This window comes from Prenolepis imparis, unplaced genomic scaffold (genome assembly GCF_030444845.1).
Source record: "Prenolepis imparis isolate NDT839.2.m4 unplaced genomic scaffold, iyPreImpa1.0 SCAF_10, whole genome shotgun sequence".
In the NCBI taxonomy this organism is placed as follows: Eukaryota; Metazoa; Arthropoda; class Insecta; order Hymenoptera; family Formicidae; genus Prenolepis; species Prenolepis imparis.
Genome location: NW_028141168.1, coordinates 6,296,179 through 6,317,193, shown reverse-complemented (window position 1 = coordinate 6,317,193; position 21,015 = coordinate 6,296,179). Strand labels below are relative to the sequence as shown.

The window sequence follows — 21,015 nt, the reverse complement described above, 5'->3', positions numbered from 1 at the left end:
AAAACATCCAACAGAGTACATATCTCTTGTTTTTAAAAATAAAATTAAAAAATAATATTATATTTAATATTACATTATTTATTAAGGACAAGATTGTGTGTGATTGAAAAAGTAAATTGCACAATAAAAAAGAATATTTCTTATCAGATGTTTGTTAGATTATGTGTTTTCAGATTTTAAAATTATTTTTGTTTTAAAATGAAAATATATGTTAGAAGAACGAATATATGTTTCTTATTTAATCGATCCTTTGCATTATTTTGTTTACACGTTTTTAAGTATAAAATGATTAAATGATGAATATTTACGGAATATTTTTCAATAATATATTATATCAAGGACGTATGCTAATGCTAAAAAACGTAAAATATGCCTTTAAATGCAATATACGTATATGTACAAATGTATGTATATACGTACATTTTATATATACATGTATACATATAATGCAGTTTATACTTACGCTGCGAAATTTTTGGCGTATAATTGTTCGAGGTATTAGCGGAGGTTTCTTCTTTCACAGTCTGTAAATATGAATAATTGCACGGAATGTTTCGGCGTGAACTAGTCTCTTAAATATAATCGAAAGCAGAATTGTAAACAAAATATGAAAACGGTTAACGGGATAATGATAACAAATCAATACGAGTAAATATAAGATTTGAATTCACCAACAAACTTGATACTAATATTCTTATAATATTTTTCTTAAAGTAAAAAGACGATTTGAGAAAGAAATTAATTTCATAAAAATTTCATTTGTTTTCCAAACTTGGAATATAGTTAGTTTCAATATATATTCAATATGTATTCTTTGTTCTTTTTATTTAACTCTGTAACATTTACATTCAATCGCAAAACTTTTAGATTTATATACCTTAATATATGTATTCCATAGAACTGGAGTAATTTTATGTCGCCAAACTTACGCCAAAAGTTTTCATGCAATTTCATATCATATCACATCGAAAAGCAAGGACTAACTTTTGTTCCGACACGTGTTACGAAATAATCTTTTTTATTATTACATAAGAGAGAAACTTTTTTGACGAAATATAAAAGAGATAGCAGGATAGGAGAGAACGAGATGGAGTGAATTTAAATTCCCTACAATTAAGGTTTCCTTCTGAATTTTTATCATATGATTGATAGAAATCTGGTTCTTTGTTATTTCGGAACGTTTTCGTATCGTGCTTTGAGTTCTACTCTCACACACATAATATGTAATCTTTGTGCAATGGAATTCTAATAATAATAATATTAGTAATAATACACGTTCAATTTCTGGATGCTGACTGATTTTACTTATTCCAAACAATAAAGAATACTTCTTTCACATTTCTTGCCAAAGTTGTAAGAATGACGATAAATTTTCTGTGCTGCTACTATTAATATAAGAAAGCAGAGAAATTAAAAAAAGCAGAGAAGAATTTGCATGATAAAATGGAGATGATATCAATTAAGACGTTGTGGTAAAAGGTAATACCCTATTATACGACAAAGGAGTAAAAGTATCATCTTTGATTTTGTACAATATTTTTGTTCTACAAATTGATTCTTTGTACATAAAAGAGTCATTTATTATTTAGAGTCATTCACTAGCGGATCCTGACGTCGATAATGGGGGGTTTTGCAAAATTATTTTATTTAATATTTTTGGTTTCATGATTAACTTTTATTCCAAGATCAACGACGTCGATAGCTCTTTAATGTTTGTTTTTCTTTATTTATATTTTTTAAACAAATTCAGCAAAACTGTTTCTTTTAATTTGCAAGAGGGGGGGGGGGTTAACCCCAAACTTCCCCCTCCCAGGATCCACCAGTGTATATATATATATATGTATATTATATAGATATAAAGAATTTCTCGCCTAATTATTTTCATGCAACAAAATTATCTCATCATTTCGTCCTATGTCTGACTTAATCTATACTTAACTCCTTGAATGCGTAATGAGTATAATTTAGAGTGTATCTTATACTTTTATATATATATGTATATAAAAAAAATATATATATAAAAGTATAAGATACACTGTAAATTATACTCATTACGCATTCAAGGAGTTAAGTATAGATTAAGTCAGACATAGGACGAAATGATGAGATAATTTCGTTGCACGAAAATAATTAGGCGAAATTCTTGATATCTATATAATATATGTATACAATATGTATGTATAAGATACACTGTAAATTATACTCATTACGCATTCAAGGAATTAAGTGTAGATTAAGTCAGACATAGGACGAAATAATGAGATAATTTTGTTGTACGAAAATAATTAGGCGAAATTCTTTGTATCTATATGATATATATTATATAGATAAAATATATATTATATATATATATATATATATATTATATAGATATAAAGAATTTCTCGCCTAATTATTTTCATGCAACGAAATTATCTCATCATTTCGTCCTATGTCTGACTTAATCTATACTTAACTCCTTGAATGCGTAATGAGTATAATTTACAGTAAACCAGTACAAAACTGTAGAGATCGTACGTAATAACGAGTTAATATAATTTTGCTAATATAATTTTAAATTATAAAAAATACAATTAGATTTTAAATACATCTTATATTTAAAAATAAGCAAAATTATGTAAATCATCTTTATATATAATATCTAGATAAAGATGTAATAAAGATAATTTAAAGAAGGTCGCGTAAATCTACCTAAAAAATGTGAATTTTTTAATTAAAAATGTGAATTTAAAATTATGTTTTATTGACAAATTTTAATAGTTTGAAGAAATTTAAATTTAATCTGCAAGTAGACGGTTTCCGCATACGAATTAAATTTGTTTATGTTATCTTTTATAAAGGGTCTCATATATGTATATGTATTAATAAATATATTTTTTTTGTGCATTTATATACGCAATAAATTTTTGGTATATTTATGCTAATTGTTTGTAAAAGAAGTTGGACAAATTGTTCAATTTGCAGAAAAAAATTAAGAAAAAAAAATTATTTAAAGAAAGATATCATCAAATATTTAACATTTTCCTCTCTGAGTTTTCTTCATCGTTAATCAAAATAGTAACAAAGATTATTTGTTCTACGTGATTTAGTCAGTATTAAAAATATTAATAAGTATTTAAAAATTGGAGAGATAATCTTTTTGTGAAGCTAGTGATATATGTAAGATATTTCGAGATGATATTTTTGTTCTAAATACAATACTAAAACATCTTAATATTTAAATAAATTTCTCACGCATAACACACTAGAAAAACTGCAAAGAAATTGAGTTTATATCAAACATGAAAATATTTATGATAAAAAAACTATGGTAAGAAGATTGATACTTTTTAATAATTCTTCTAACAAACACGAATTATTTTTTCCGCTATATTAAAATAAGCAATGTATTCTGTCTCCTTCGGCGTGACATCCTTGAGACACACTTCGAATAAATATTGGGAGTTAGTGCGAAACATGTAATGCTTAATTTTCAATAACTGTAAAATATAAAGTTTATGACATATGTATGTTTCGTGACGTATCAGCATTGAAAATGAGGTTTCTTATTACAATAGTCGAGTTAACGAGAATGAAATTTTTAAGTATAATATATTACTTCACTTAATAAAAAATATAAAAATAATACAACTTTGTAATTAAATAATTCAATTAAAAATGAAGAATTTAAAATTTATATTTAAAAAAGTAATATTTGTTTGTGCATTTAATAAATAACTTACTACTTTATCATGTTGTTCTGTAATTTTAATTGGATCGTTGATTATTGTGCCAAGAGTTATTAGATTTTTATCGCACTTTACACGACACCTTAACTGGGAAGAATTATATTTAACATATCTATTTAACACTCGTCCCCCGTTTATCACAAGCACGCCACCTAAACCTAAAGTATTAAGTATGAAAGATTTGCACATCATTTTTTCGTGAATTTCTCAATTTCATTGTTTTTATTTTTCATTTATTTCGTTAATCAAATTATATTCCCATATAGCCAGTTTTTTACCCATTCTAAAACAAAAGCGTTTATGCAGAATTAATTGTATTAACGTTATAATGTTGTAATTAGTTTTGCGTCCTTTGGCACGTATTTTGAGCACCATTCCCGGTTTCTTATCAATGAAACAATAATTGCAATTCGGAATTGTAATGAGGTGTGCGGAACTTGCATGTGCTGATATATTCTCGTCCATACATGGATCATATATTTCCAAAAGTTTCACGTTGCCAGACAGTCCTGTTAAAATGTATGCCTGCTATACTTTAAAGGCGCAATATCAAGTATATTTGTTGTTATGTTTCTCACCATCGAAGTTAAGATTATATGGCTTTTTGGTGAAATTGGGAGAGGTAACCACTTCAATTGTAAATTCGTCGAAGTATTCGTTCAATTCGTACAGAACTACATTATATAATGATAGATGTAAATTATATGTCTAAATTAAGTAATAAATTTTATATACGTACCATCTCTGATATTTTCTAGGGTAACTGGATTCATTGATGTATCTATATTGAATTCTTCATCTTCATGTGCGTTGTCATCATCTTCATTTTCGAAATCATTTAAATCATTCAAATTTTTAAAAACATCGTCCGGAATGAACTGCATAATGCTCGATTTGAATCGAATATGATATTATATATGATATATATTATATATTATTTGTTAGCTATGGAAAACACAACAATTATTTGTTAGATTCCAATACTATATACAAAGTAAAACATCTAAGACAGTACACATCTCTTATTTTTAAAGATGAGATAATGTTACATTTAATATTTTAATATAAAATATATTAAGAACAAGATTGTATTATATGAACGAGCAAAGCTGATAATAAAAAAATGGTTTATCAGACTAGTTAGATTATTTGTTTTCAAATTTTTTAAGTATTTATTTTCGTTAAAAACAAAAATATATGTTAGATGAAAGAAAATATATGTTCCTAGATTAAGCGATTCTTTGCATTATTTTGTGTACGTATTAAAGTAAAATCATTAAATAATTTATAATTTACGATTAATAATTTACGAAATATTATATAATCGAAATATAATATCAGGTGCGCATGCAAATGCGAATAAACGCAAAACATGCTTCTATATATATAATATACGTGTATATATAAATTTTATATACGTATATACATTTAATATAATTTATACGTACTTTGTAAAATTTATGGCGAATAAAATTGTTCGAACTCTAATTAATATTACCGTCGGAGGTTTCTTCTTTCAGTCTATAAATATGAATAATCGCACAGAACGTTTCGACGTGAACTGTTCTCTTCTAACTGTTCTCTCTAAATATACCGAAAGCCGAAAGCAAAATATAAAAACGGGACAATGACAAATCAATATATGTTAGTAAAATTGTAAATAAGTTTTGAATTCACCAAAAAACTTTTATACAAATTTTTATACAAATTATTTATTTTTAAAATAAAAAGGCGATTTAGAAAAGATGTTAAATTCATAAAAATTTTTTTGTTTTGCAAACTCGGAATGTAGTTCCAAGTTATAATTCTGACTACGTTGTGAGATAGATAAACTAAGATTAGTCGATTAGCTTATGGTCTTATACGATAAGACTGAAACTTTTTCATTTGCAATTTATTCTGTAGCAGAGCACTAATAATACTTTTGTTATGACAACAAGAATGGCTTTAAGTTGAAAAATACAAAATTTCGATCGAGAGTTTGTCACGCACTTGAGATTACAATTCTATTTAAAATTTCTTAAAATTGGTTGAGAAGATTGTGATATACGTCTCTTTAAAGAAAGTTCAATAGGATCTTAATTTAATCACGTTTTAAATAACAAAAAATTATTAAAATGTAATTAATTTATATTTAAGTTACATTAAATTAATAATTGTTATATTTTAATAATTGTTATATTTAAATATAATAATTATATTTAAGTTACATTAAATTAATAATTGCCTTGTCTTGTTCCTTCCATTGTTTAATTTTATTATTATAAAAGCATCAGCTAATTAAGTTACTTTGATGTTCAATTATGTAATAATTAAATATAATTCCTCATTACATTTGTTATATTATATGTATATCCTTTGTTTTTTGGATTGATTCTAATAATTACATAGCAAGATCGAAACATTTCAGTTTATATACAATAATATGTATCCCAGAACTGTAATAATTTCATGTCGCGTAATTTACGCTAAGAATTTTTATATAATATTATATCATATATCGAAAAGCAAGATCTCACATAAATTTTGTTTCGTCACGTGCTACGAAATAATCTCTTTTTGATTACTACATAAGTTAAGAGGGGAACTCTTTTGACGAAATAAAATAAATAAAATAAAAAAACAAGAAATAGAAAGGGAAAAAACGTTGATGCGAAACAAAACTCTTCTAGATCTATAATTAAGATTTCTTCCAGTAATTTTATCATGATTAATAGAATCCAGTTTTGTTAGAAAACTTCAAAACGGTCTCGTCTCATGCTTTGAGTTCTATTCTTACCCACATGATATGTAAACTTTGTGCAGTGGAATTTGAATAAATGTGCGATAGTAATTTTCTGCTAAAAATAATAATAGTTATAGAATATTTTTCCAGATGCTGACAAGTACAAATTCTGCCGAGCTACAAAAAGTACTTTACATTTATTGCCATAGTAGTAGGAATATAATACCGATAAATTTATGCTGTTATTACTATTAATATAAAAAAGTAGAAATAAAAATGCAGAAGAAAATTGTATGATAAAATAGAGATATTATCAATTTGTGTCATAATGTAGTGGCTAAAAGAATAACACACTGTAATGCAAAAAAACAAAGTTTTATAAGTCTCTGGTTACATTAAAAATTTTTGTTTTACAAATTGATTGTTTATACATAAAAAAGTCGTTTTCTACATTGTTCTTATACTAATCATGTAACTATGTATATTTATATAATATATTTATGTAATATAACAATTATTATACAGAAATATAATTAAATAAATATATGCAATACATATATAAATGTATAAATATATAATATATAAATGTAAATTTTGAATTAAAAATATGAAAATGTGTTTTTTAATAAAATATAATAATTACACGCGCGCGCGAAATATATAAATATAGCAAACTGCAGATACAATTTTATATTTTTTATTTTATTTAATTCAAAGGGTCATTTATTTACAATGAAATACAAATATATATTTTTTGTATATTTGTACTAATATTTTTTGTATATTCTTGCTAATTGTTTGTAATCAAAGTGGAACAATTTGTAAAAAAAGCACGAAAGAATGTTTACAGAAAGATATGATCAAACTTTTAACATTTCTCTCTTTGATATTTTTCTTTCTTCGTAAATTAAAACAGAAATATACATAGATAATTTGAACTACGTAATTTATTTAGTATTAAAATATTAATAAGAATTGCGTTCCAAAATAGAGGAGATAATCTTTATGCAAAACTAGAGATTTATATAAGATATTTCGATGATATATTCATCGTAAATATACCATATAAAAACGTCTCACATAAATTTGTCATGAAGCACAGCGCACTAATACAGATGACTTGATTTTATATCAAGCGTGAAAATATTTATATCAAATTTATAATTAAAAATTAACGTAAAAAGAGTAAAAAGAGTGATACGTTTTAGTAAGTATGCTAAAAATGTGTTACTTCTTCCGCTATATTGAAGTATCCAACGTATTCTGTCTCCTCTGGCGTGACATCGTTGACGAACCAATTGAGTCCAAATTGGGAGTTAAAGCAAAACATGTAACGATCACTTGTATAAAACTGCAAAAGTTGATGACACATTAATGTTTCGTGATGTGTAAACTTTGAAAATAAAGTTACTTTATTATTACAATGATCGAGTTGACGAGTATGATATTTTTAAATATGTATTGTAAATACTATGTTAATTCACTTAACGTAGAACAAATATATAACAAAACGTATATAAATACAAATAAATCGAAAAAAACAGAAAAAAAATATATAAAAACATAAAGAAAAACGATTTTTAATTTAATTACAATTTATTTAAAAATAAAGAATTTAAAATTATAATATTTAAGAAAATAGTCCTCGCTTGTGCACTTGACAAATAACTTACTAGTCCATCATGTTGTCCTATAATTGTGACTGGATCATTGACTATTGCTCCCATAGGTATTTCTATTTTGAAATTGCAGTTTATATCATGACACATTAACTCGGAAGAATTGTTTTCAAAATATCCCTCTACTAATTGTCCCCCTTTTATCACAATAGCGCCACCTAAACCTAAAAGATTAAGTATGTACGATTTATTTATTTATAGACACGTTTTGTGAATTAATTTCAGTTTTTATTTGTTATTTATTTCGTTAATCCAATTTTGCTCTCATATATACAGTTTTTTTACCGATTTTATAACAAAAGCGCTTGTGCAGAATGTTCTGCATTAATGTTATGATGTTGTAATTGGTTTTGCGCCCTTTAGCGCGCATTTTGAGCACCATTCCCGGTCTCATGTTACTGAAAAAATAGTTTCTTCCCGGACGAATTGGAATATTTACAGCACCTGTTTGTGGGTCTGGGTCCATCTCTAAGTCAAAGGAATGCGTTGAATCATGTATTTCCAAAATATATGTATTTTTAGACAATCCTGTTAAAATGTAAAACTGTTATACTTCTAATGCGCAAGATCAAGGATGTTTGTTATTATGTTTCTCACCATTGGATTCAAAATTGTATGGCTCTCTGGTTAAACTGGGACATGCAACCACTTCAATTTCGAATTCATCGAAGTATTCGTGTAATTCGTACAGAACTATGTAATGACAGATGTAAGGTATTACATAATTAAATTAAGTAATGAATTTTATATACGTACTATCTCTGATGTCTTCAAGAGTAGCTGTATTGAATGATGATATGTATTTATCTTCAAACTCATTTTTTTGTTCGATGACATTATTTTTAAATTTGAGAGATCCTGCAGGGTTAATTTCAATGGAAATTCTCATAATGCTCGATTTGAATGTAACGCGACTATATAAATGTTATGATTTATTATATTTCTATAAAAAACGCAAGAATTGTTAAATCAGTAAATAATATACAGAGCATAACATGTAATAAAGTACATCTCAATTATTTTTAAAAAAGATATAATATTGTAATAGTATAAATTTTAAAGATGTAATGCAATATTATATATTTAATATTGTATTATAACATATATGTATAACATATTTTAAGAACAAGATTATATAATTGATTTGAGCAAACAAAGATAATAAAAAAAAAATTTGCTCATTAGATGCTAGTTAGATTAATTTGTTTCGAAATTTTAAGATTAAAAAAAAAATATAAGTAAGAAGAAATAAAATATAGAGTTTAAATTTATTCGATTCATTATTTTGTATATGTATGATATACGTGTTAAGGTAAAATCATTAAATAATTAATAATTTTCGAAATATTTTATAATCACATATCGGACACGTATGCTAATGCGAACAAACGCAAAACATGTAATATAAGTATAAATGTATACACACACATTTCATATACATATATGTACATATATATAAAATAGCCTCATACTTACATACAAATGTATGGCGTATAATTGTTCGAGCTTTAATTAGTATTATCGCCAAAGTTTCTTCTTTCACAGTCTGCAAATATGACTAATCGTACGGAGTGTTTCGGTGTATATTGTTCACTTAAATGTATGTAAAAAGCGGAAGGGTAAACAAAATATCACAGTTAACAGGACAATGATAACAAGTCAATATGGATTAGTGAGATCGTAAATAAATTTTGATTTCACCAACGAACTTTGATACAAATTCTTATAATTTATTTTTAAAATAGAAAAACGATTTGAAAAAGGAATTAAATTCATAAAAATTTCTTTTACTTTGCAAACTTGAAATGTATATTCAAGTTTCAAGTTGTATATTTGACTGCGTTGTTAGAAAGCTTCAATACGACTGTTGCTTTTATATTAACAGATCAAATGAAATGACATGATATAAAAATAGATATGTTTAATTTTTAGAATTAATTCAATCATTTAATCATTATTTATAAATTTTAGACTTGCTTTTAAATGATGTGATATGAAATAGAAGGTCGTTTCCTTAATATTCAATAATGATAATAATATTAATAATTTTTTATCATGAAAAATAATAAAGAAATAATCTCTTTTTGATTACTGCATAAGTTAGGAGGAACTCCTTTGACGAAATAAAATAAATAAAATAAAAAAACAAGAAACAGAAAGGGAAAAAACGTTGATGCGAAACAAAATTCTTCTAGATCTATAATTAAGATTTCTTCCAGTAGTTTTATCATGATTAATAGAATCTAGTTTTGTTAGAAAACTTCAAAACGTATCTCGTCTCTTGCTTCGAGTTCTATTCTTACCCACATGATATGTAAACTCTGTGCAGTGGAATTTGAATAAATAAACGATAGTAATTTTCTGCTAAAAATAATAATAGTTATAATATATTTTTCCAAATGTGTGCTGACAAGTATAAATTCTGCCGAGCTACAAAAAGTACTTTACATTTATTGCCACAGTTGTAAGAATATAATAACGACAAATTTATGCTGTTATTACTATTAATATAAAAAAGTAGAAATAAAAAGCGTAGAAGAAAATTGTATGATAAAATAGAGATATTATCAATTAGTGTCATAATGTAGTGGCTAAAAGGACATCACTGTTAAGCAAAGAAACAAAGTTTTATAAGTCTGGTTACATTGAAGATTTTTGTTTTACAAATTAATTGTTTATACATAAAAATGTCGTTTTCTACATTGTTTTCATACTAATCTTTTATTCTAATTATTTTAAAACAATTTTCCATTAATATAAAATGGGCGAAATTCGTATTTTAATGATCGATATTATTTATGCAATAAAAATAATATCTTACAATTCTTTAATTTATTTATCCTATAATATTTCTTATACAATTATTTTTACAGTGTGCTTTATACTGTAATGGGCTAAATATATAAAAAAATTTAAGTCTAAATGTGTATGTTTTGCTAAATATATACTTAATATAATGCAATATAAATTATTTAGTTCTTTGTTTGCGTCTGAAAAATTGTTTAGTCTGTATGTAAAGTGTTATATATATTTATATATATACAATATAAATGTATATACATATATTTATATTATATATATATTTTATATATATTTTTTTATATATAAATGTTTAGACTTTATGTAAAAATTTTTAATTTATAAGCTTGTGAGAGAAATATATATATATATTTTTTTTACATATATGTAATTATGTATATTTATATAATATATTTATGTAATATAACAATTATTATACAGAAATATAATTAAATAAATATATGCAACACATATATAAATGTATAAATATATAATATATAAATGTAAATTTTGAATTAAAAATATGAATTAAAATTGTGTGTTCTTTAATAAAGTATAATAATTATACGCGTGCGCAAAATATAAATTTAGCGATCTGCAGAAAATACAATTTTATATTTTTTATTTTATCTAATTCAAAGGGTCATTTATTTAAAATAAAATATAAATGTACAAATATATATTTTTTGTATATTTGTACTAATATTTTTTGTATATTCTTGCTAATTGTTTGTAATCGAAATTGAACAATTTGTAGAAAAAGTACGAAAGAATGCTTACAGAAAGATATGATCAAACTTTTTAACATCTTACTCTCCAATATTTTTCTTTCCTCGAAAATTTAAACAAAAATATATATATATATATATATATATATATATAATTTGAACTACGTAATTCATTTAGTATTAAAATATTAATAAGAATTGCGTTCCAAAATAGAGGAGATAATCTTTATGCAAAACTAGAGATTTATATAAGATATTTCGATGATATATTCATCGTAAAAACCATATAAAAACGTCTCACATAAATTTGTCATAAAGCACAGCGCACTAATACAGATGACTTGATTTTATATCAAGAGTGAAAATATTTATATCGAATTTATAATTAAAAATTAACGCAAAAAGAGTAAAAAGAGTGATACGTTTTAGTAAGTATGCTAAAAATGTGTTACTTCTTCCGCTATATTGAAGTATCCAACGTATTCTGTCTCTTCTGGCGTAACATCGTTGACGAACCGATTGAGTGCAAATTGGGAGTTAAAGCCAAACATGTAACGATCACTTGTATAAAACTGCAAAAGTTGGCGACACATTAATGTTTCGACACATTAATGTATAAACTTTGAAATAAAGTTATCTTTTTTATTACAATGATCGAGTTAACGAGTATGATATGATATGTACTATGTTGATTCACACACTTAACGTAGAACAAATATATAACAAAACGTATATAAATACAAATTAATCGAAAAAAACAGAAAAAATAGAAAATATAATATAGAAAATATAAAAACATAAAGAAAAATAATTTTTATAATTTAATTACGATTTATTTGAAAATGGAGAATTTAAAATTATATATTTAAGAAAATAGTTCTCGCTTGCGCACTTAACAAATAACTTACTAGTCCATTATGTTGTCCTATTATGATTGGATCATTGACTATTGCGCCAGTAGATATTTTTATTTTTGAACTGCAGTTTATATTATGGCATATTAACTCGGAATAATTGTTTTTAAAATATCCCTCTACTAATTGTCCCCCTTTTATCACAATAACGCCACCTAAACCTAAAAGATTAAGTATGTAAGATTTATTTATTTATAAACACGTCATTTTTGTGAATCAATTTCATCGTTTTTATTTGTTATTTATTTCGTTAATCAAATTTTGTTCTCATATAAACAGTTTTTTACCCATTTTATACGAAAAGCGCTTGTGCAGAATGTTCTGTATTAATGTTATAATGTTGTAATTGGTTTTGCGCCCTTTAGCGCGTATTTTGAGTACCATTCCCGGTCTTTGTTCACTAAAAAAATAGTTTTTTCCCACACAAAATGGAAAATTATGTACAACACCTGTCTCTGGGTCTGGGTCCATCTCTAAGTCAAAGGAATACCTTGGATCATGTATTTCCAAAATATATGTTTCTTTAGACAATCCTGTTAAAATGTAAAACTGTTATACTTTTAATGCGCAAGATCAAGAATGTTTGTTATTATATTTCTCACCACCGAATTTAAGATTGAATGGATCTCTTTTTAGATTAGGACAAGCAACCACTTCAATTTCGAATTCATCGAAGTATTCGTGTAATTCGTACAGAACTATGTAATGACAGATGTACAGTATTACATAACTAAATTAAGTAATGAATTTTATATACGTACTATCTTTGATGTCTTCAAGAGTAGCTGTATTGAAAGATGAATTGTATTCTTCTTCAAAGTCATTTTCATATTCGATGATATCATTTTCAAATTCGAGAGATCTTATAGGGTCAACTTTAATGTGATTTCTCATAATGCTCGATTTGAATGTAACGCGACTATATAAATGTTATGATTTATTATATTTCTCTATAAAAAACGCAAAAATTGTTAAATCAGTAAATAATATACAGAGCATAACATGTAATAGAGTACATCTCAATTATTTTTAAAGAAGATATAATATTGTAATAATATAAATATATTTTCAGAACAAGACATAACTAATTTAAACAAGCAAATTTCATAATAAAAAGAGAAAGTTTGCTTTTAGATGCTAGTTAGATTAATTTGTTTCGAAAGTTTATGATTTTAAAAGGAAATATAAGTTAGAAGAAATAAAATATAGATTTCTAATTTATTCGATTCTTTTTCCATTATTTTGTATATGTATGATGTACGTGTTAAGGTAAAATCATTAAATAATTAATAATTTTCGAAATATTTTATAATCACATATCGGATGCAAACAAACGCAAAACATGTGATATTAGTATAAATGTATACACACACATTTTATATACATATATATACATATATAGCTCATACTTACGTTAAAATATATTATGGCATATAATTGTTCAAGTTTTAATTAGTATTATTGTCAAACGTTTCTTCTTTCACAGTCTGCAAATATGACTAATCGTGCGGAGCGTTTCAGTGTATATTGCTCACTTAAATGTATGTAATCGAAAGTTTAAGGGCAAACAAAATATCACGGTTAACAGGACAATGGTAACAAGTCAATATGGATTAGTGAGAATGTAAATAAATTTTGATTTCACCAACGAATTTTGATACAAATTCTTATAATTTAGTTTTAAAGTAGAAAGACGATTTGAAAAAGAAGTTAAATTTATAAAAATTTCTTTTACTTCGGGCAAACTTGAAATGTATATTCAAGTTTCAAGTTATATTTCTGACTTGTTAGAAAGCCTGATTATGATTGTTTGATTTTATATAAATAACAGATCAAATAAAATGACACGATATAAAAATAGATAAGCTTAATTTTTAGAATTAATTCAATCATTTAATTATTTATAAATTTTAGATTTGCTTTTAAATGATGTGAAATAGAAGAACGTTTTCTTAATATTCAATAATGATAATAATATTAATAATTTTTTATCATAAAAAATAAAAAATTCTTTCAGATTTCTAATTACTTTTTTTCTGTATATAGAATGTATATATGTATATATATAAAAATAGAATATGTATATATATATATATAGGAGTTTAAGAAATGTGAATTCTTTATTATTTATAATAAAAATGTATATTTAAAGTCAACTTTCTTCTATTTCATATTACATCATTTAAAAGCAAGCCTAAAATTTCTAGATTCTGATTAACTAATTAATAATTATATATATATAAACAAATAGGAAAATAGCCAAAAATAAATCGAATTATAATAGTTGCAATTCAATGATTATTTAGTATAACAACAGGAGGAAATTTTACGAAATTCTTTTTTTAATTTCAAGCATTTAGTATATCTCGCCTGCGGTCATTTTCGTTCCACTGACAGATAGAGCTCTATGTCCACTCAATTTCTTTCTGTCAAAGTGAAGGAGCGAACATAGGCGACCGATTGGTGGGATTTAAGGGAAGTGATACTTTTCCTCCAGAATCAACGTGCGCAGTTTATCCAACATCTTCCCGTATCTTCCCGTCCGATTAATCCCTACGAATAATCTGTTCCGGATACAGAATTCGAAAGTCTCTTAAATCACGGGAGTGATTTCGCAACCTGTGCGAGCACCTCGAGATAAATTGAAGAGATCTTCCTCTCTAGTTCTAAGTGTCTCTCACAATCGGTGGATGCATTGTTTCTGTTCAACTTTAAGTTAAACCAAAGTTCCTCTGCATATTCGCGCCTTTGAAAGCCAGGAATCTCTCGTTTCCGAGAATATGTATGTATTATCTATTATATGTATATCGGGGAACTCGATCGCATTTCGCGATATTACGTATGTACATATATGTACAATCGAGATCCGATCGGTTCAAGTTTTAAACGCATCGATGAGCTTGAGTTACGCAGCAGAAAAGGGAGATCAGGTATCTCGCGAGGGAGATATACGACCGGGCGTTAACGAGGTGCGTTATTTCGGTGTTCGCGAAGAAACTGCCGCTTACCTTCCGGATGGAGAGGAGAATCATATTTTATATCGCTATCGACTCTCTTTCTCGATAACTGCCACCTGACTCTCGCATCTCTCCTCCTTAGTCGGATCGAAAAGCGTTGACGGTGAAGCTCGGAGATAAGAAGAGAAGAGAAAAAAAAAAAAAAAAAAAGAGAGGAAGAGAGAGAGCGGATAAAGCGATTCAGGAAGTATCGAAAGGGAAAGATAGACGATGAGAATTAAGTACGAGGTCGCACGAGGACGCTCTTCCTCTTTGCCCTCTCTAAGGGCGCAACGCGAGATCGCACGTAACAGTCACGTCGTGATGTGAGTGTGAGTTTCTCTGATTGTTTTTCGATATCACCGGCTAACCGGCTCCTCCGCCCTGTGGTCGCTGGCGATCAGAGGGGAAAAATAACGAGCGTGCCAATTAACGGATATATACCCGACGATGTATATCCGTTTCAATTCCTCCCCTGTCTCTGTGTATTTCATCTACGTATATCTTTATTGCGCGACAAATTCAAAATAATCGATGCATTTATTAAAATAAAAATATTATATAATATATTTAAAATAATATAATTTAATAGATTATAAAAAAATTTAATGAATAATATTTAACTGTAAAATGATTGATTTATAAAAATATAAACAATAATATTATGTAATATATAATAATATTATTTATTATATTATAATATATAATTTATTATGATATAATAATACATTATATATATAATTTAATATATTATATATAGGAAAATATAAGAAATAACAATATTTCTCTAGACACTTTTGTATTGATATTTTATTATACATTTGATAGTTGTTAATTTTTTCAATAAAATAAGATTTTTCTAATTTATTATGCAATTTCAACACTCTTAATTATTTTTTAAGATTCGCGGATTTTTAAAAAAGATTTATAAAGTTACATTTGTTGTGAACGTTATTATTTTATGCAATATTATAAAACATTTAATATATGATTATGTTATTACATATTACAAGAGTAACAGTTGGATTATTGATGTATCGTTATAGCATATTTTTATTCCATTTATATCGTTATTATATTTTTTCATTTTTTTTCACGATTTTAAATCTACAAAAAATATGTATAAGAATAAGATAAAACGGAGAGTCTTTCCTTCCCTTGGAAGAATATCTCCTCTTAACGTTCGCACACTTTTGCACACTCCGCAGACTTAAGCTCTTAGCCTAATCCAAGTAGTAGTGCGTTGATCTCGTAAACGGGGCTCAGAATTTGCATTTCGAGACGCAAGTTTTCCTTTTGCCTCTTTTTTCTTCCTTCTTTCCCCTTTTTGGTATCCCAACTTGATGAAATAAACTGCTCGACAGTCACCTTGCGTACCGATTCCTTACTTACGAATTCGTAGCACGCACGCCGGACGCAATAGGGAAGGAGAATCATGCAATTTGCCATAGAACCGCGTCCGCAAAGCGACGCGCATTAATTAAAAAGTAGATGGATTTATTTTGCGTCGAATATACACATATATTTTATTATGTCTTACAGAAAATCCAAATTTAATCGAGAAAACATTATTCGATTAAATTATTAAATAATTTTTAAATTATATTTTATCATTTTTAAAAATTACATAAAAATGGAAACAAAAAAAGCAACGCAAAAGAATTAAATAATTTAACCTTACGTGGTTTATTCTCGGATTCGTATTATCACAATTTTACGAATTATTTTAACGTATGCATTTCGTAGTAAGATAAGATTCGCGTCATTATGCTAAATCCTTAAATGCGAGAGTCATTAGTAAGATCGTATCTTAAGTAGTTACTCTCAAAGCTGTATTTTGAATACGAACGTTCTTAATGACCGAAAATATCAACGTATTTATATAATGTAGAAGAATTATACTTTCTTATTTTAGATTAGGTTGTTCTCGTAAAGAAAGTACTATGAATGCAAAGTAGATTATTCGCATATATGTATATCTATGATTTACGTGTAGAATATATAATTAAAAAAAACTATATTATAAAACAGCATGTGCATAAATAAATTTGTCAAGCGCATATAATCTAAAAATATATGGCACTACTTTCTTTGAAAGATTTATCAAAAACAATCCTCTTCACATAATTCATTACAAACAAGTAAAAAATAAGAATAATAATTAATAATTAATTTAAATAATTTTGTATAAATTTTGCGGAATTTTTATTCGGTTGAAAAACAATAATTCGTATATATAATTAATTTATTAACAATCTCGATCTATAATGTGCAGGAAATTAGAGATAGGCACGTATTTTTTAATAATAAATTTAAGAAGAAAGAAGCGTATTATATCTCTCCATCTTCTGTATATATTACTTGATATAATATATTAAAGAATTTTTTTTAAATAAAAGAAATGGTATAGCAACGTACAATAAGACTGTGGCTTATCTTACTCGATAAAAGATACTGAGACTAAAATATATCAAAAAGAAATATATTGTTAGAGATACACAGCAATATACATTTAATTTGTTTAATTTGAATATCGTCATAATTTGAATCGTCATAGATACGGCCACCTGTTGCACACGCAAATGTATCTCTGTATTATATACGCTAACTATGTACTGTATTACATATAAACTGTATTATATATGCACTATTTCCACATGCTCTTTTATCTTAGATTAAACAACCTTCGTTCGTATATCTAATGTTTTAAACGCGACAAATGACTCATTAAGATACGATGTAGATTTTTAATTAGTACCTATATATATTTATTTATAAATCTTCTTCCTTAAAATATCCAAATTGCGTAATACTTATTAATTTATTTAATTATTATAATATATTAATATGATAAGTTATTATTATAAGATAATAATAGTATATAGAAAATAATTAATAATTATTTCTGATATGGATATATATATATTTTTTTTTTAAGTGAGAGAGAGAGAGAGAGAGAGAGAGACAGAGATATTAAAAAAATCACGTTACATATAAATTCACTCGTTTAATGAGAACTCGCTTGCTGCATAACAGATATTTTTGCATTTAAACGCATCTTCAGTTGTGCTATCCAACAAGTAAGAGAGATTATTTTATTTAGAAACATGTTGTAGCTTGAGAATATAATTACCTTTTTAATGAAAATGAGAATTTTAAAATACTCAGCTCGATCAACTTATTGTTAGTCATTTATTTTCAACCTAAGTAATTACGTGCTCTGCACAATCATTTAATTTTCATCTGGAAAGGTTTGTTTGTGTATTTTTTTCTGTAAATATTTTGCACGTTAAAACAGCTCCATCTAATTAAAAATGTCTTTAATATACTAGAAATTTCTGAGAGAAAAGATATTGTTGAATAAGGAGGCTAATTTTATTTTAAAAGTGATGAATTTTTGTGAATTTAAGTTATATAAATTTCTACTATTCATGCGTGTGTGTGTAACATTATTTTATTTTAAATAAAACAAAAAAAATTAAATCATAATAAAAAAGTTTGTTAGTTTTATAAATCTATTCGCAATTATTTTTAACGTCAGTACAAAAGCATCCACTTTGCAGTTATCCTCTTTCTTCGATTTAACGATATTAAATCATGGAAACGTCAATTGAAATATATAGTTACGTCATAGATTTGTATTCTTTGGAATATAATTGCTTTGCAAATAGGTAAATTATATAAGAAATGCTTAAAAGGTTTAAGCTCACGATTGACATTTAAAGCAGTGAGTTACGTAAAATAATATAATTGAATTTTACTTGTATAAAAGTTTTTCTTTACTTTTATTATATTTCTATTGATACATATATAATTTGCTCTGATAATATTCAAGTATAATAACTATATCGAAATGTAATAAATTTTATTTTGCTTAATATTTTCAGAAAAATGTATTTTATTGATCAGTTGATTATATTGAACGAAAAACTAGAGCAATAAACATTAATAAGAAAATTGAAGATAATTTCTCTCCACGTTTTACTTTAATTGCAAAGAAATGACGTTATGTCTAATATTTTAATTTTATTATTATATACATAATTTATTTTTATAATATTGCAATTATTTTATTAATATCATAACATAAAATTAATATTTTTTATGTTTAGAACATTTAAACAAAAAAAGAAAATATGATTTTTTGTTCAAGACTTTTATTAAGGCTAAGAGAGATATTTCGTGTATTAATAATGATAAAGTATGTTTAAAAAATGTATCCCCTACATAAATTTCTCTACATAAAGTTAATGTACATATAATATAGTACATCAGCGCAACTTAATGCCTCAAGATATAAAAAAAAAATTTAATATATGCTTGATGCAATATAAAATAATATAAAACGATTTCATGGAATTTTACAATATTCTTTTATCGCGTTCGCGTATATCATGAAGAAATAGGATCTTTGAGTCTTTCGTGCCACTAACAGATTTATCGCGTAGAATTATATCGCGCTGTAAGTACTTGTGGAAGTAACGCATACATCGACATTGAACATTTCTCAACTTTTGACTGTGCGACGAGAATTGAACAGACCGACCCTTCCGTTTTAAGTTTGTTCGTTCCTCGGAACGAATTTTCCGGCTACGATCGATGCGGACGAGGAGAGAACGGTTCGGTTTTCCCCCGTTACTTCAATTTATAACCATTTGAAACACAAAAGCATCGGCGAATTATCTCTTTTCGACGCCGAGAGCACTGACGAAAGTACTTCTGATATATACATATATACGCGTATATTCCGGTATATCTATATATATAGATGTGGAAAGAGAGTACGAGGATCTATAGAGAGATGCGATCTAGGGAGAAAAATCATCGATCGCCTCCGGTCCCTTCGAGTTTTAATCTGCGCTTAAAGGCAGAAGGGGAGAGAGAGGCCATCCCAAATATTTTACCGTTTTTCTATGAGAATTCATTCTGCGCCGGTTTGCTGACAGCGCGATTATTTTTCTCGGAGGAATTCAATTATTCTTTTTGTCCGCGTAATCCCTTTAAAGTTATCGAAAAACAGAGAAAGACGGACAATATGTTTCAGGATGCGGAGGATTGATCGGCGACTGGAAATTGGAGAACTAATTCGTCGAGATAAGAAGGTTTTTGCGTTATAGTATAGAGAGAATTTCGATAGAGAGAATAGACTAATTGCGAGAATGAGCACAAATCGAAATGTCATTTCTCTTCTTTGTATAATTATATGAAATAAAAGTAATATAATCAGTTATACATAACGTTTTCAACCTTAACATATTTACTTCATATAAATTTCGCTGATTTTATATATTAGTATACTTTTATTACACAAAGAAACGAGCGTTTGAAAAATTTATCCAATTCAAAATTAAATGATCTGAGAGCGTTTTGTCATCTCTCATATTTTTTAAATTTCTTAATTTTAATTTGAAATTTTTTAATTTCAAAAGTTCATCGAGTTACTAAA

At 26.2% G+C, this 21,015-nt stretch overlaps 1 protein-coding gene and 1 long non-coding RNA gene across 2 annotated transcripts; both read right to left on the bottom strand.

Moving 5' to 3' along the window:
- Positions 1-7,563: 7,563 nt before the first annotated feature.
- On the bottom strand, positions 7,564-8,204 carry LOC145942311 (uncharacterized). The gene is made up of 2 exons (XR_014426348.1): positions 8,127-8,204; positions 7,564-7,804 (listed from the first exon to the last, which is right to left on the bottom strand). It is a non-coding gene; the product is annotated as an uncharacterized LOC145942311 (long non-coding RNA).
- Positions 8,205-12,086: 3,882 nt separating this feature from the next.
- LOC145942213 (beta-keto L-gulonate decarboxylase-like) lies at positions 12,087-13,303 on the bottom strand. Its single transcript, XM_083048707.1, has 3 exons — positions 12,861-13,303; positions 12,568-12,734; positions 12,087-12,231 (listed from the first exon to the last, which is right to left on the bottom strand). Exons 1-3 carry the CDS (start codon positions 13,042-13,044, stop codon positions 12,097-12,099), a joined length of 486 nt encoding a protein of 161 aa, XP_082904833.1. The 5' UTR covers positions 13,045-13,303; the 3' UTR covers positions 12,087-12,096.
- Positions 13,304-21,015: the final 7,712 nt, after the last annotated feature.

Bases quoted from the DNA above. Each gene is read 5' to 3' on its own strand.
- LOC145942213 (XM_083048707.1), bottom strand. From the start codon at position 13,044: ATGGACCCAGACCCAGAGACAGGTGTTGTACATAATTTTCCATTTTGT. The intron at 12,735-12,860 runs GTAAAAAACTGT...TTAATCTTTTAG, and splicing joins GCGCTTTTCGTATAAAATGG to GTTTAGGTGGCGTTATTGTG. The intron at 12,232-12,567 runs GTAAGTTATTTG...CAACTTTTGCAG, and splicing joins TAGGACAACATAATGGACTA to TTTTATACAAGTGATCGTTA.